The sequence below is a fragment of the Leucopleurus acutus genome, assembly GCF_964270905.1.
Source record: "Leucopleurus acutus genome assembly, chromosome: 8".
Lineage (NCBI taxonomy): Eukaryota > Metazoa > Chordata > Mammalia > Artiodactyla > Delphinidae > Leucopleurus > Leucopleurus acutus.
In genome coordinates, this window is record NC_139151.1 from 44,036,577 (window position 1) to 44,053,425 (window position 16,849).

Here is a 16,849-nt window from a genome sequence, read left to right on the forward strand (position 1 = left end):
ACTCTTCACACAGTTTCTAACCACATGTGAGGAAGAGGCATGATTTGCGTGGAAGAATATAGTTCTGGAATAACTCTGCAAATAAGGTTTAAAGAAGTGACCATGAAAATAAGTTTGGGTTGGAGGCCTCCAGGTGTTGAGGGAGGTAAAGTACGCAGCTGTAGGAGAAAGGTTGGCTACACAGGTTACGCAGTTATCCTGGGATCAGGGCTATCCCTCCAGCACACATGCAAAATTGTCATGGTTTCCAAATTCTAAATATTATCTGCTATTCATATTACGTAAAAGTAAGTTGTGAACAACACATGTGGTATACCCATATTTAAAGATATGTGCATATCCGTATTTTACATTGGGTATGCATTTTGTATATGTACATTATGCACATACATTGTGTGCATCATCAATATCTATGGTTCTCATTTTTTTAACAAACATTGAACTGGTACATTTTTGTTAAAATCATCTTCAGATTTATTTGAGCTTTTACTTCCCTTTCTTCTCTTGTTAGATAAAGATATTGTATATATATACATTATATATTTCTGGTGTGCACAGAAGGATATATGAAACAATGTGTGCTTACCTGTTAATGGTAGTTATACCCTTAACAAGGGCTAGAGGGTAGGGTCTTGATATTACTTCCCCTTTTATTTCATACTTTACTCTTGTTTAAGTTGCAGTGAACATCTGTTGTTTTTTACGCATTTTTCTTTACACTTTGTTATTGAAAATACAGATTAAAATATTATTACTGTTCTCACTTCAGCAGCACATATACTAAAATTGGAATGATACAGAGAAGATTAACATGGCCCCTGCACAAGGATGACAGGCAAACTCATGAAGCGTTCCATATCTTTGGCCATGTAACTTGCTTTGGCCAATGGGATGCTAGTGGATGTGATGTGAGCAGAGGATATGATGTGTGTGCTTGTCTGATTGGGCTTGTCCTCTTGTACTTCTACCAGCACCATGGCAAGAGCATACCTGGGGTAGCCACTGCTCCTCAAGCTTTGGTCCTATGATGTGACACATGGAACAAACACCCCAGTTGTCCTACAGATATGTTACCAAGAAATAAATGTTTATTATTGAATGCTAAAAATATATATATTATTACTGTATTATTACTGTAATGTGTCAAATAAGCAGTTGGGCAGGATATAAAGATTCTTATAATATGAGAGTTTCTTAAAGTGTATTTCAAAAATTCTCCGTTAGACCTGGCTTTGGATTTCTGGACCTTTGTGCCTGTATTGTGCTGAAAGGCTTTACAGGTGTATCCGGAGCAATAAACCAGTCACCATCATCTCAGTCATAAGTCATCCCTCAGATGTCATGGAAATCCGAATGGTCAAAGAAAATTTTAAAGCAAGACCTGGCCAGGTGAGTCAGTGTCCAGAAACTTTTAAAATACCCTTTATCTTTACATATTTTTTGAAAATTAGCATCATTAGACTATTTGGATTTCTTTTCTGGTCATTTAAAAATTGTTTGTTGCTTTTTAGTATATTGTTCTACATTGTCCCAGTGTGTCTGCATTGGAAAACCATCCATTTACTCTCACAATGGTAAGAAACTTGTTTTTTGACTTTTTAATTTTTAGAATGAAATGTGTCTTTTTCTTTTTGTGTGTGTACACTCCACTCCACTCCATATCATTCAAACCTGTCACAATATCCTTAATGTTTAAGGAAGCCATCTTTTTACAAAGAAATATAATTATTCAGAAACTTTTAAACTATTTATTATTTTCTACAACTTTAAACTTCAGGAAATAGTATATTTAATTCATTAAACCTTGTTGATTCAAAATGCAGAAAATTTCCTGAATATTTGGACTCTTCCTTTTATGAATTATGTACCAAAATATAACATGTGCATGATTTTCTTTAGAGAGATTAAAATTATAGAAAAGGAAGTTACTCTGGGTTGAGGTGGAAGCATAAGAAAATGTTTAGAAAAGAAAAAGCCCAGTATAATTGGCACCCAGGTAGTGTATGGAGAAAGGAAAGGAAAATAAGGTCAGAAAAATAAAATGGAATAATAATGAGGGGAAATCTAGCTAAATAACGGCATTATCAAATATTGTTAGCCCATTGTTTAACGTTATTTTTTTCCATTATACAAATGGCCTGAACCCATTATAAAAAAGTAGACAATTCACAAGCATGTAAGATCACATTATAACTTTTCCTCATTTCCCCACTCCCCAGTCCTTTTCTTGAGTTTGACCTATATTCTTCTAGGTATTTTTCTGTATACTTTGGCATATATAGGTGTCTGGCATTTGTTTGCTGGATCCTTTGTTTTATCATTTTCTCTTTTTACACGACAATATGTCATGGACAACTTTCCATGTTACTGTATTTGTATATGCCTCGTTCTTTTTGATCATTGTATAATATTTCACAGTAGGAACGTACTGTGATTTATTTAATATTCCCCATTGATGATAGAGGTTAAGATTTTATTCAGTTTCTAACAAAGGTAACTGAGACAGGGACCACATGTTTAAAATATATGCTAAGATATGCAAATAAAATTGAACAAATTATGGGGGAGAGGCCAGAAAAATAACTGGTGTCAAAGTGCTAAGGTTTAGGGATGAGGCTGTGCTGGGATTGGAACCGCTGTTAAATTTGATGTATTAGTCAAGTTGAAAACTTGGAAACCTTGGCCAAGTTACTTCATCTTTTTGTACATTCATTTCTCAGTGTAATATTGTGATAAAAGCAACAGCTAGTCACACATTTATGAGTTTAAATGAACTACTACAAATAAAGTATGTAGAACACAGCCTGGAACGTGAAGTGTCAGGTACATGTCAATACATGTTAGCAAGTATTATGATTTTTATTTTCAGTGTGAACTTGTCCCTTGAGAACATGTACTTGTGAAGATGGCTAGGCCAGAAAATTTTGTATTTAAAGGATAAAACAAGCAGAAAAGAAGTGTCAAACGGTTAGAGAAAAAACAGAAGTTATTTATCCAATAGCAATTCTTTAAAAGGAAAGAGAATTTTTTGCTTCATTTGCTCCAAATTTTGCATTCCATTTGTATGTAGCAAATTTATTTATCTATTTATTTATTTTTAATTTGTCTTCCAGTTTTATTGAGATATGACTGACATATACCACTGTATAAGTTTAAGGTATGCAGCATAATGAGTTAGCTTACATATGTCATGAAGTGATTAGCACAATAAGTTTAGTGAACATTTGTCATCTCATATAGATTCAAAATTAAAGAAGTAGAAAATAAATATATTTTCCTTGTGATGAGAACGCTTAGGATTTACTCTGTTAACAGTTTTCATATGTATCACACCGCAGTGTTAATTATATTTATCATGTTGTATATTATATCCCTAGTACATATTTATCTTATAACTGAAAGTATGTACCTTTTGACGGCCTTCATCCACTTCCCCCTCCCCATGCCCCACCCACCTTCCCCTGGTAACCATAAATCTCATCTTTTTTTCTTTTTGAGTTTGTTTGTGTCTTTATTTACTTTTGAAGTATAATTGACCTACAGCACTATGTTAGTTCTTGTTACCCAACATAGTGATTCGATATTTCAGTATGTTTCTAAACGATCACCATGATAAGTCCAGTTACCGTCTGTCATCATACTAAGATATGACATAGTTATTGACTGTATTTCCTAGATTATTAATTATTGAGGAAATGTAGTTTGGTATCTAGTGAAATAATTAACAACATTCCATTTTATCAAGAAAGATGGCAACATTGGCCTACCTTGGAGACAGGTATAGTATAGTAGTTTATAGTCATTATGGTAGTTTACAGTAGTTATAGTATATATATATATATATATATATATATATATATAGTATATATAGTATACATATAGTAGTATATATATAGTAGTTATAGTAGTTTCTCCAATAGTGATGATAGATACCCTTTCATCTGGTGCTGTGTGGGCTGCAGGTGACAGTGAAAGGGGAAATGTGTCACCATGAGTAACAGTGGAAACTTAGTTGCCCTCATGAGATATGAAACCAACAGGAGTCCTGAGGCCATCAGGAGCCAAGCCATGTCACACCCTTCACTCCTGTAGCACATGCATACCCTACAGGGTGGCTGAATAAGATTGTCCACATCCTATTAGGACAGCAGGAAGCTTGGGGAGTGAATCTGATCAACAACCATTCAGGTGTGATGTTTCAGCTCAGTCATGAAGCCATTTTCATATGATTGCATCCACTACAGTCAGAAGCACTGTGCTTTAGTTCTGATAGTTGTAAGACATGTTTCTATTTCTCCGCATCCCTACATCCTGTAGGCATAAAGTTGGTAACATAAAAAGAAGGGGGAGAATGAAAAAGGGAGAAATACACAAGTAAGTTTGTCTTGATAGAGTAGTTCAGGAAGTTTGGCCCAATCTTGGGGTCATATGAAAATTACTTCAGAAATTAACCTTTCTTTGTGTTTGAAACTTTTTTCCAGGTTTATTGAGGTATAATTGAAAAATGAAAATTGTATATATTTAAGGTGTACAACATGAGACTATATTTTGAAAATCGTTTCTTCATCATAGCATTAAGTAGAGAATATGGAATAAGAAAAGGAGGCAGTTGCTGAATGTCAACTACAGAGAAGAGAGGGATTTTTTATAAAAATGTTTTTCAACATACACAAAAGTAGAGAGAATAGTATAATGAACTCCCACATTCCCATCACCCAGCTTCAACGACAAAAAAAAAGAAGATTGTTTACTTTTGAGTATATATTCTGTCACTGAAAACTTTTACGTTCTCTCAAAACAGAAAATCCAGGAACTTTTCACCTGTGTTACACACTGAGTAGATGCTTCTAGATCTAGTCTCTTTCAGCTGGCCTAGAACTTTTTCACAGGGCAAAGGAGAAATAACATAAAGTGTTGTGTAGAATCTGAAGGGCTTTAAGCAAATGCTTTATGTGGCCTGGTCTGCTTCCTGAAAGCTGATTGGGGAAGAGCTGTGGTAACCCTGTAGCTGGCTTGAGGCACGGATGGGAGGAAAAGAAAAGAGGAGAAGGGAACGTAGGGAACAGAAGAGCAGCAACTGGAAATAGGAGAGAGAGCTAAGGAAGGGAGAACAAATTACATGTGAGGTCAAAGGTAGAAATATTCACACAAATGACAGGAACTTTAGAATTCAGTCCCAACTCTGTCACTTATTAGTTCTGTCTGTGAGTGGATCTCTGCTCTCATCAACTCCCAAATAGCAGTGTTTGGCTATGAATCAAAAGAAAAGATAGGGATAGCAGTCTAAAGATAAAACAAGCTAAAATGATATAAGAATTTTCTCAGGTACTTCACATTTTGTTGTGTGAATGAAGGACTATTTACATTCCCCCACCCCCACCCCGTGGAATCCTAAGGTGTAAGAATAGGAATAACAATACATTATTCTTTTTTTTTTTTTTTTTTGGTACGCGGCCCTCTCACTGTTGTGGCCTCTCCCGTTGCGGGGCACAGGCTCAGTGGCCATGGCTCACGGGCCCAGCCGCTCCGTGGCATGTGGGATCTTCCCGGACCAGGGCACGAACCCGTGTCCCCTGCATCGGCAGGCGGACTCTCAACCACGGTGCCACCAGGGAAGCCCACAATACATTGTTCTTGGAGAAAGAATATTGGTTTAGTGACTACTTTGAGAAATAGGATGTACTTGGCTGGGTGCGGAGACGGAAGAGCTTCTCCTCACCTCAGTGAAGCACTGTTAGGTATACAGTCCTCCTGAGTCTCCTTATGAGCAGCTTCCTACAGCAAAGGACCATCACCCTGACTCTAAAGGAGGTCTGGTAAGTCCTCAGCACAAGGGCTCTGTGTCCACTACAGGCTTGTTTCAGAAGATTCAGGGTTGGAGTGTGTTGGATGGAGGCAAAGAGGTTGGATACCTGGGATTCTGTATCCATCATAGTTTTTCTTCTTTCTTACTTTCTTCAATTAAGAAAAGATTTTTCCTTTTTCCTTCTGCTTCTTCCAGGCCAGTCTTCAGTTCTCTTTAAGGAACATGGTTCTCTGAAAATTCTCTAAGAAAAACAAGAAAGAAAAGACCTAAAATAGTTTGGAAAATAGTGGTTAGTGTGTATCGCTTTAAAAAATTCATAGTTTCTCTTACCATATTACTGGTTTTAAGATGTTCTTTAATAAATAATCCCATTAAATTTTATTCACCCATTTATTTAACCCTTTTCTACTTTCTCACTTTTAGATCTTTGTCTAGACTAATCTCTTTGCCCTAGAAACCAACCACTGCTTCTTCCACTTATTCACTCTCCAGATACCATACATTCTCTTGACCTTTTCCTTTTATAAGACCCTGTATATTCTCTTCCGCAATTAGTGCCATTAAATTACCTGTTTAATACCTGTCTTCCTCCTAGACCATAAGCTCCAGGAACCCTTTCAAAGTTACGTTCATAGCACAGCATCTGGTACACGGAGTAACACAATATACATCTGTTGAAAGAGTGAAAACCGCTTAATATATAATTAGTGTTTGGGACTTACCTTGAGAAATACTTCATAGATGGATTGTCTTTTCCTCCCATCTCTCACTTGGAAGGTGAAGCCAGAGAAAAGGAAAAGCTAGAGGATTTAAGGAGAAAGAGGAAATGCTTATGGCTGATGTGTCTCTCAGTCAAAGAGCAGGCTTCCAGTCAGGTTCTGAGTCTAATCTTTTTTTTTTTTTTACATCTTTATTGGAGTATAATTGCTTTACAATGGTGTGTTAGTTTCTGCTTTATAACAAAGTGAATCAGTTATACATATACATATGTTCCCATATCTCTTCCCTCTTGCGTCTCCCTCCCTCCCACCCTCCCTATCCCACCCCTCCAGGCAGTCACAAAGCACTGAGCTGATCTCCCTGTGCTATGCGGCTGCTTCCCACTAGCTATCTATTTTACGTTTGGTACTGTATATATGTCCATGCAACTCTCTCGCTTTGTCACAACTTACCCTTCCCCCTCCCCATATCCTCAAGTCCATTCTCTAGTAGGTCTGTGTCTCTATTCCTGTCTTACCCCTAGGTTCTTCATGACATTTCTTTTTTCTTAAATTCCATATATATGTGTTAGCATACGGTATTTGTCTTTCTCTTTCTGACTTACTTCACTCTGTATGACAGACTCTAGGTCTATCCACCTCATTACAAATAGCTCAATTTCATTTCTTTTTATGGCTGAGGAATATTCCATTGTATATATGTGCCACATCTTCTTTATCCATTCATCCGATGATGGACACTTAGGTTGTTTCCATCTCCGAGCTATTGTAAATAGAGCTGCAATGAACATTTTGGTACATGACTCTTTTTGAATTATGGTTTTCTCAGGGTATATGCCCAGTAGTGGGATTGCTGGGTCATATGGTAGTTCTATTTGTAGCTTTTTAAGGAACCTTCATACTGTTCTCCACTGAGTCTAATCTTTAAGGTCATGATGACTATTTCTCTTTAGCTGATAAGAGGACTGGGAAATGTACTTATGGCAGAGGTAGTTTGGGAAGAACCACCAAAGACAAAGGGAAACAATTTACTGAGAACATCTGGTTAGAGACAGCAGGTCAAGTTTTCACCTCCACTGCCCCATTCTCAGGGCTAACAGTGGAAAATTACTTGCTCCTAATATCTGTTGCTTATTTGACAAATGTTATCAATATATCTTAGGTTTGCCTAGCAACCTGCAGGTCAAAATGGATCTTGACTTTGCAAGTTTTGGTTTTGTATTCACATTTATCCTTATTTTAAACATCAGTTTTTGTATGTTTTGATTATGCCATATTAAACCTCAAAGTGTTAATTGTTTTAGAAAGAATTATATCTCATAGATATTTTAAATTGCAACAATAGTTGGCTTCCAAAAGAAATTTTAAGACAAAGGAAGATTCTTCTCACCAGACCATCTGTGTACCATGTACTTTGTGTAGGCTTAGGAAATGGTTTATAGCCCTCCCACATTTGGGGGGATTGCTAGGTGTCTCACTCATACCATGCCCCAAGGGAGTCTCTGTTTTTGTAAGAGGGAAAAGAGGTGAACTGTACTGCTGCCTGGAAATGAATTTGAGTAAAGCAAAAACATTTCTAAGCTAAATTTTACATTATGCTATTATGTTAATTTACTGTCTTTTCCTGCCATTTCCTTCTGTTTGGCACTTACATGTAAAATACATGCTTTTCAAGCATTTTCACTGGATAGTTTTAAGGGTTCCTTTGAAATAAAACAAAGCAAAACAAAGTGACTTAGGGCTTCCCTGGTGGCGCAGTGGTTGAGAGTCCACCTGCCGATGCAGGGGACACGGGTTCGTGCCCCGGTCTGGGAAGATCCCACATGCCGCGGAGCGGCTGGGCCCATGAGCCATGGCCACTGAGCCTGCGCGTCCGGAGCCTGTGCTCCGCAACGGGAGAGGCCACAACAGTGAGAGGCCTGCGTACCGCAAAAAAACAAAAACAAAAACAAAAACAAAGAAACTTCCAATATGCCAATTCCCACTAAAATTGTATACACATCCCATCTTTGTCAAGGATTATAGTACCTACTAATTAAATGCCTCAACAAACTTTGAAAATATTATATTATTTAGTTCTATATTTCTATGTGATGTGTACTGTTAACTCTCTATGATACAGAAAATAATGTGACTCTGAAATATTAGATAGCACACAACTAATTAGTGGCACAGGTGAGATAGAAACACAGACTGCCTGGCTGAAAGGTGTATTGTCAGCTATTCGGTCCTGTCTCTCTCATGCCTCACCACCTAGCCATGTTCAGGGCATTCATATTTCTAAAACTCCTATTGCTCTTAGACATACTTGTTGGAGTCAACAAAAAAGAATTACCATTTAAAAGAGAAATTTATGAAACTATAAAAATGTATTTTCAAGAGAAATATGAAGTTGAAAGTTTTATATTGCCCACACTACTAAGCTCTTCAAATATTGTGGGGAGTTGAAAGTCAAATTCCCCTGTTAGAAAAGTCTAATATTTACTTTAATATATTGTGTCAGTATAAGGAAAAATCAAATCTATAACATATCCATTGATCCCAGATTCAGTAGCTTGAATTTCACCTCATTTTTTAAACAGAGATGAAGCTTTTACAACTGAAAATAACAAAAAAAAGTTGGTGCAAAGATAAGGTACAGAAGCACTATAATATTTTTCATAATTTCAGTCAAAGTAAGGCTAAGTTTTGACTACTGATTTAATTAGGAACTCAAAGGTTGGACTTTTCATTGCTTAAAGTGCTTCAACATTTCTTATACTTGACACTGACTTTGCTACACATGGAAGCCATGCTTATTTGGTGGGTGTTCCCAGAAAGTTGTGATTATTTTCTGCGGTAACACTTGCATTCTCTCAGGATGTAACCATCAGGAACGTTTGCTGACAAAGGTTGTTGGAGATCAGAGGCTACTGTACAGTATTAGACCGTAGATTTTGGAATCCTGGACAGCTGGGATTGGAGACCTGAATACCCCACTTATTAGTACTGTGACCTTGAACAAGATAATTAACACACTTACCTTTGGTTTACTTCTTTATAAAACATGGATAATAATAGTAACTTCTCTATGAAGCTTTGAATATGAATTAAAAAGATATAATCAAGCTAAGCAGGGTGCTTGGCACACAGGAGGTTCTCAGTTAGAAGTTGTTTCTGTTGTTGTTATTGTTTTTCTCACTCCAATCCCACAATTAAAAAAAAATTTTTTTATTGGAGTATAGTTGATTTACAACGTTGTATTAGTCTCAGGTGTACAGCAAAGTGAATCAGTTATACATATATCTACGTTTTATTAGATTCTTTTCCCATATAGGCCATTACAGAGTACTGAGTAGAGTTCCCTGTGCTATACAGTAGGTCCCTATTAGTTATCTATTTTATATATAGTAGTGTGTATATGTCAATCCCAATCTCCCAATTTATCCCTCCCCCCGCGTCTCCCCTGGTAACCACAAGTTTGTTTTCTACATCTGTGACTCTATTTCTGTTTTGTAACTAAGTTCATTTGTACCTTTTTCTTAGATTCCACATATAAGCGTTGTCGTATGATATTTTTATTTCCAATAATGAGTGGACAATCAAAACAGGATTAAACTGATTTTTTTTTTTTTTTTTTTTTTTGCTTCCTTCTCCAGCATGCAATAACTAACTAAGCTCTGGCCACAGACTGGTTTAGAAACAGTCATTTGGGGGACTGATGATTTGCCTCTTGTGGTTTACTAGCCCGTGGGATGAAGGATGTTTCAGGTTGGGTTTCCAGGGAAACAGACTGGGAGTAGAGATTTGCGTGCCAGAGGTTTGTTGGTTAGTGTGCTCAGATCAACACCTGGTAAGGAGTGAGGGACTAAGGAGGCAAGGCAGAAGTTGAACTGTGATATAGTCTCCACAGAGGCCTCAGCAGCTCACACAGGAGATCTACAGGTAAAATGATAGTTCAGAGTTGTCCTGTCTTGAAGTCAGGAAGTCAAACCTGTGTACTCCCAAATTACAGTCATTGGGTTTGACGCTTAGACATGGGTGGGGAAGTGTTTGTCTGTGGATGGCAATTCCTGGGGAGGGTCTCAGAAGTAGCTCTCAGCAGGCAGCACTTTCAGCAGCTGGGAGATTGGGGAAATGAGTGTTTTAATACTGAAAATTGGGAAAAGGGAGAAGGGACGAAGACCTGAACAGGGCACCACAGTTTCCACTACATACAACACTTAGATAGATGTATTTAAATTTATATATTTATATACATTTATATACCTATAAATATATAAAAGGTGTATTAAAATATAGCTTTTGTGAGATAATTCTATTTTTAAAACTTAAACTTGAGACACATATAAATTCTAATAGTTTATCTAAAGTTATTGAACTTTAAAAATTTGTAGTCCAAACAGCAGATTTACTTGTTTCTTTGCTGTGAGGGAAGGAGGTATCTAAAACATAAATTGTTTAAAGGATCAAAAAAACCAAAGTAACACAACTGATGACAAAGTTGGAACCAAAATTCAAGTTTTCTGATTCTTTTCCTTCTTTAAACCTTTATTGACTTAAAACCTGGGTAGATTTTTCTTTTCTTTTCTTTTTTTTTTTTTTTTGACTATGTAGTTGATCTCTTAAAGTGTTTTCTAGCTGTGCTCTGTAATTACCAAACTTTGGATTTTCTGCCAAAACAAATGTATTAAGGTATGCTCTCATCTAATTTGATATGTAAATCAGAGATGATTTTAAAAAGCCAAACTTAAGAAAGCATGAAACCTACTGTTTACTACAGAATGTAACATCTCTTTGTATTTAACTGAGGTAGATATTATTTATGTTTATTAATACTTTTCATGGATTCTCAAGTAAAGAATGCAGAATCTGCTTTTGTATAGCAGTAATTGATTGAAGTTTGCATAAATATCTCTGTATCCTTTCATTATTATTTTTATTCAGAAACACACGTGCTTTCCTGACATCTGTATTTTAAGTTGTATGATTCATTATTTTTAAACTTGGATAACCTGATTTCACATATTTTTCCATGAGTCACAGGAAAGTCTAGTTGTTAGTTTGTTATTGTCTGTACTTTTACATAGCATGCCTGCACTTGCCATCGTTTTTCTGATTTTTGTTTTTCATGTCTCAACCAGTCACTTTGGGAATAGTCCTTCCAGTTTTCAATGAAAACCAGACAAGAATGGCCATGGATTTCTCAAGACTGGCAAACTATTTTTGTTATTATTTGTTTAATTCCATGGGTTTAAATATAACCAGGAAGTCTGCATCAGTTGTTTTGATCTTGGGTCTTGATCTCATCTATTTAACTCTTAAAAATTACTTTTCTCTAGGGTTTCACAAATCTTTTGCTTGGACAATTTAGAAACTCAGCTGGGATGGATGACACATTAGCAAGGCAACAATGTGTCTTAACCATAGAGCAGGCACAGTGGTGGAAATTGCTCCAGAAGGTCACTAATGTTCAGGAAACTTAACAGGGCATCTGAATTCTCTGAAAATTAGACATTATCTAACTGCTCTAGTTTGACTTTTTTCCAGGGGAAAAGAAAATATTCCTTCGGTGCCTAATGTGATCCTGCATGAGAAATATGAACTTAAATAGGTCAATGTATTCAGAGCAAACCTGTTGTTTAATATTAAACTTGGTTTATTCAATTGGTATTTTTGGATGCCTCCTTTTACCTAGATACCAAAGAGAAGATGATCAATAAAAGCTCCTTTCTTGACTTAATATCTCCTTTCTGCTACTTCCCCATTTCTCAGTTCTTCCTTTCCTCTTATTCTCTGTTAAATCCACCAACTTTGCCCATACCACTCTACTTAAACATTTCCGAGGTCAACAGTGACCATGTTATTGCTAGGTCCAAGGGTCATTTCGCAGTCCTCAGTTGGACTGACCTCTCATCTCCATTTGGCACAGCTGATCTCTTGCTTTATCGATACCCTGCTTTCATTGTGCTTCCAGGACATCCGCTCACCTGGTTTGTCTCCTAGGTTTCTGGGTACTTTTACTCGGTCTTTCTTTCTTCGCTATTCCTTGTCATCCCATGACCTCTAAATATCAGAACACTCCAGTGTCCATTCCTTGAACTACTTTTCCTCCAGCTAAATTCATTTCTCTGGTGATCTTTCCTATTGATGTATCCGTATGCTATCATCTCCCAAATTTATAGTTCTGGCCCAGACCCCATCTCTGAAATTCAGGATCCTGTGTCCAGTCGTCTACCAGGAACTTCCACTTGGATGTCTAATAGACATCTTAAATTAACATGTCTAAAATTGAACTAACCTTTGGCCTTCCAACCTATTCCACCCACCATCTTCTCCCACTTCAGTTAATGCCAACTCAGTTGTCCATGTTGCTCAGGCTGAAAACCTGAACATCATTCTTGACTTTTACCAGTTTTTAAAAATATAGGCAAAAATCTATCCACAAATTTTCTTGGCTCTACCTTCAAAATATGTCCACCATTTCCACCGTTGCCACACTGGTCCAATCTACTACCATTGGATAGCCTCCTGACTCCTCTGCATCTGTCTGCCCTTACTCAGCTACCATTTTTTTTTTTTTACATCTTTATTGGAGTATAATTGCTTTACAATGGTGTGTTAGTTTCTTCTTTATAACAAAATGAATCAGTTATACATATACATATGTTCCCATATCTCTTCCCTCTTGCGTCTCCCTCCCTCCCACCCTCCCTATCCCACCCCTCTAGGTGGTCCCAAAGCACCGAGCTGATCTCCCTGTTCAGCTACCATTTAATCTTAACAAGCTGCCAAGGTGATTATTTTGAAATGAAAATCAGATTATGTCATTTTTCTGTTTAAAAAAACAGGCAGTTTTCACCTTGAGCTATACTTGATATCTGTTGACTTGTATCTGCGTGAGTGTGTGTGTGTGGGGAGGGGTGTGAGTGGAGAAGGGAGATCAGAGGTCAGAGTGTTTGGAATAGACTAAGGAAAAGGAAGGATGGTAGGAAATAATGTCAGAGAAGTCATGAGGAGTCAGATTATGTAGGGTTTATATGACACTGCAAGGGCTTTGGTTTTTACTTTGAGTGAGGAAGGAGCCATTGGGTGGCTCTGGGTAGAGGAAGGACATGACCGGGCTTAGTTTTTAACAGGAGCACTCTGGATGCTATGTTAGGGTTAGATGAAGGGCAGAGCAGAGAGACCAGTTAGGAGGCCGTTGTGGTCATCCACGTGGGGTATGATGCTGCTTGGACCAGGATGATGACAGTGAAGCTGGTGAGAGGTATCAGGTTCTTAATATATTTGAAAGAGTTAGCAGGATTTCTTGATAGACTGGGTATGGAATGGGAAGGAAATACAAGAGTTAGGGTTTTTATTTTATTTTATTTATTTATTTTTTTCTTTTGTTTTTTGGTCTGAGCAACTGGAGCCGCATTATCTGAGATGGGGAGGGCCCTCCCTATCAAATTCTCATCTACAAAAGCTCTCATTCTGATGAGAATTTGTAGAGCCCAGTTTGGGATATGTAAATGTGATATGGCACTTAGTCTACTTTTATCAAATATTTCCTGAGCAAATGAATGACATCTCAGCCCTACTTTCCACTGTACAGACTATTCCTGTATCTTGAGCCCTTTTTGTCCCACCTCTACTTGTCCTACTTGTGTTTGGATTTGTGGGAGCGTAGCTGCCTGGCTTGTGCTTGGGGTGAGGTAATTTGGGGGTCAAGTTATCCCATATACAGACATGAACACATTTCTTCTCTTTTTTAAAATGATAAGTCCAACCTCAGTTTTCTTCTATTGTCTGTGAGGTCTCTGAGACCTAAGTTTTCCCAGTGAGGTGTGAGAAAGATGGGTTTGCTTCTCAAGGTGATCCCTTTTCTGAAGGTTGTGCGATTTCAGCTTTGGAATTTTTTCCAGTCAGTTCCCAAACCACCATGTCACCCACATTTCGTCTTTCAAAATGTGTTGACACCTCTCTATTGTTGTTATCATTCCCTGTGTTACCTTTGATATTGCCATGTGTATTTTTATATTCATAAATTGTTATTTCAGTGTTTTGGTTTTTTTCTTTTGAGGGAGCTGAGATAAATGCACATATTCCATTGAAGTTAGCAAAAATCTTACTTACATACTTTTCCAGGATCTTTCTGTTTAATATTTAGCATTTTTTTCATGAAACTATACAAGTAAACACTTTTTCCTTCAAGTAAACCAGTAAATATTGAAATGTTATATTTGTCAAAACGTTTAGAGTCACGATGTTGCACTAATTGTGATGGATTTTGCACTCCTGGCACATTATCTCCTCTCTTTTAGAACAATCCTCATTTGTGAAGTTACATGAGCTCCTAGTATAGTCTGTGAAACTTTTTAATACTCAATACATGTTTGTTGAATGTTTGAATAAATTGTAGAAGAATTGCCCATTGTTGAAGTCCTTATTCATTCTCAGGTTAATTCTCCAATATTTTATTAACTGATATTTGAATGTATACCCAATAAGGGTAAGATGCTATGGAATATATGATAATGATTTAGAAATAGTTCTTGATCTCAAGACACTTATAGTATATTAATACTGGAAAAATTACACAAAATTAAAGAGGTAAACTGTAATAAAGGGCATAAAAGTCAAGTAATTTGGAATTTCAGAGAAGAGAGGGATTTTTGTAGCATGGGAAATCAAGATTTCTTCATGAAAGTGGTAGCATTTGAGATGGGCCTTAAAGAATTACCGGTGTCCAATATGAGAAATGGGAATGAAGTCATTCTAAATGAGTATACTAGTAAGTGAGAAAACGAAGAGACAAGAAAATATATTAGTTGATCCATGTTGGCTTAGCTGAATTAGAGTGAATCAAAGAGGAAAAATGGGATATAAAATTGGAAAGAATTTGGGACAAATGTGGTTGGTCAGAGACCGTAGGAAAGAAAGAATGTGCGTGTTTTCTCATAAGAGGATACGAAAGGTTAATCAATAGGAGATTGCTGTGATCAGACGTTTTCTTTGGTAATATTACTTGAAAGGACTTGAAAGTTGATTGAATGCTGGCAGGAAGAGAAATACCTGGTATTACTCTGAGATTTGAACCTCTGTTCTGGTGGGATGTAGTTTCCATGTCCAGACCTAGGGGAATTAGAAGGAGAAGATAATTTAGGAAAGAAGAGAACAGCAATTTTAGATATATTACATTTAGAGCAAATTTCAAGTAGAAATTATCTAGCAGGCATAGAAAATGTGAAACTAGAGCTTTGAGAAAGAGGGTTAAAAATAAAGACCTGACAATAATGATTAAAGAACATCATATTCTGTGATCATTTTCTCTGGTTTAAGAAATTTGTTACACTGAAAATTTAATATTTACCATAGTAACATCCATTTTAGAATTATTTTTATTTATTGTTGCAAAGCTCTTGATTTAAAATAAACACATTGTGGCTTTTAAATTCATTTTCCGTGTTGAATAAATTCTTGTGCAGTGACATCATTTTTACATTTTGTTCTCAAATGTAAGATGATTATGTAATATCTGTTTATATTTTTGTGGGACTGTTATAAAATCATTAGTCATTTGAGCACATTAAAAACCCAATGCCATTTTGAACAAATAATTTGAAAGAAAAGGTTGTTTTTCTCCAGGATATCAAAGTACACATTCCTCCAGGTCTCTTGCAAATTCTGTCATTCTATTTTCTTCTCCTTAAACTAGGTGATGAGTATTCTGATACTTATATTAAGGTCAATAACAGCCAAGCTCCATTCTCTTCATCTAGGAAACTTAAGTGAGACTAAAGTAAGACTCAGGAATGTTTTAATGTTTATATTTTAAATTAAACTTTTAAAGTATGTAAATTTATAAACATTAAAAACCTTAATAATAAATTTTAAAAATAGATGTGTATGAAATGAGTTATTTTTTCTGTCTTCAATTTTACTTCCCAGAAATTAATATTCTTAACAATGTATCATATAGTCTCATCAATGTATTTGTGTATAGAGGAAAAACACTAATATCTGTTTTTTAAATTTTATTATTTATTTATTTATTTATGGCTGCATTGGGTCTTCATTGCTGCACGTGGGCTTTCTCTAGTTGTGGAGAGTGGAGGCTAGTCTTCATTGTGGTGCGTGGGCTTCTCGTTGCAGTGGCTTCTCTTGTTGCGGAGCACGAGCTCTAGGCGCGTGGGCTTCAGTAGTTGTGGCACGTGGGCTCAGTAGTTGTGGCTCTCAGGTTCTAGAGCACAGGCTCAGTAGTTGTGGTGCACAGGCTTAGTTGCTCCGCGGCATGTGGGATCTTCCCGGACCAGGGCATGAACCCGTGTCCCCTGCATTTACAGGTGGATTCTTAACC

The 16,849-nt window shown here is 36.7% G+C and overlaps 1 protein-coding gene across 1 annotated transcript in view; it reads left to right on the forward strand.

Annotated features, from left to right (window-relative positions):
* Positions 1-16,849, forward strand: part of NOX4 (NADPH oxidase 4) — a gene marked incomplete at its 5' end in the record, with an annotated part of 146,394 nt that overhangs the window by 58,971 nt on the left and 70,574 nt on the right. Inside the window, 2 exons of the mRNA XM_082843851.1 lie at positions 1,225-1,389; positions 1,512-1,574. Of these exons, the coding sequence (XP_082699977.1) occupies positions 1,225-1,389; positions 1,512-1,574 (228 nt within the window). The remainder of the gene's footprint in view (positions 1-1,224; positions 1,390-1,511; positions 1,575-16,849) is intronic.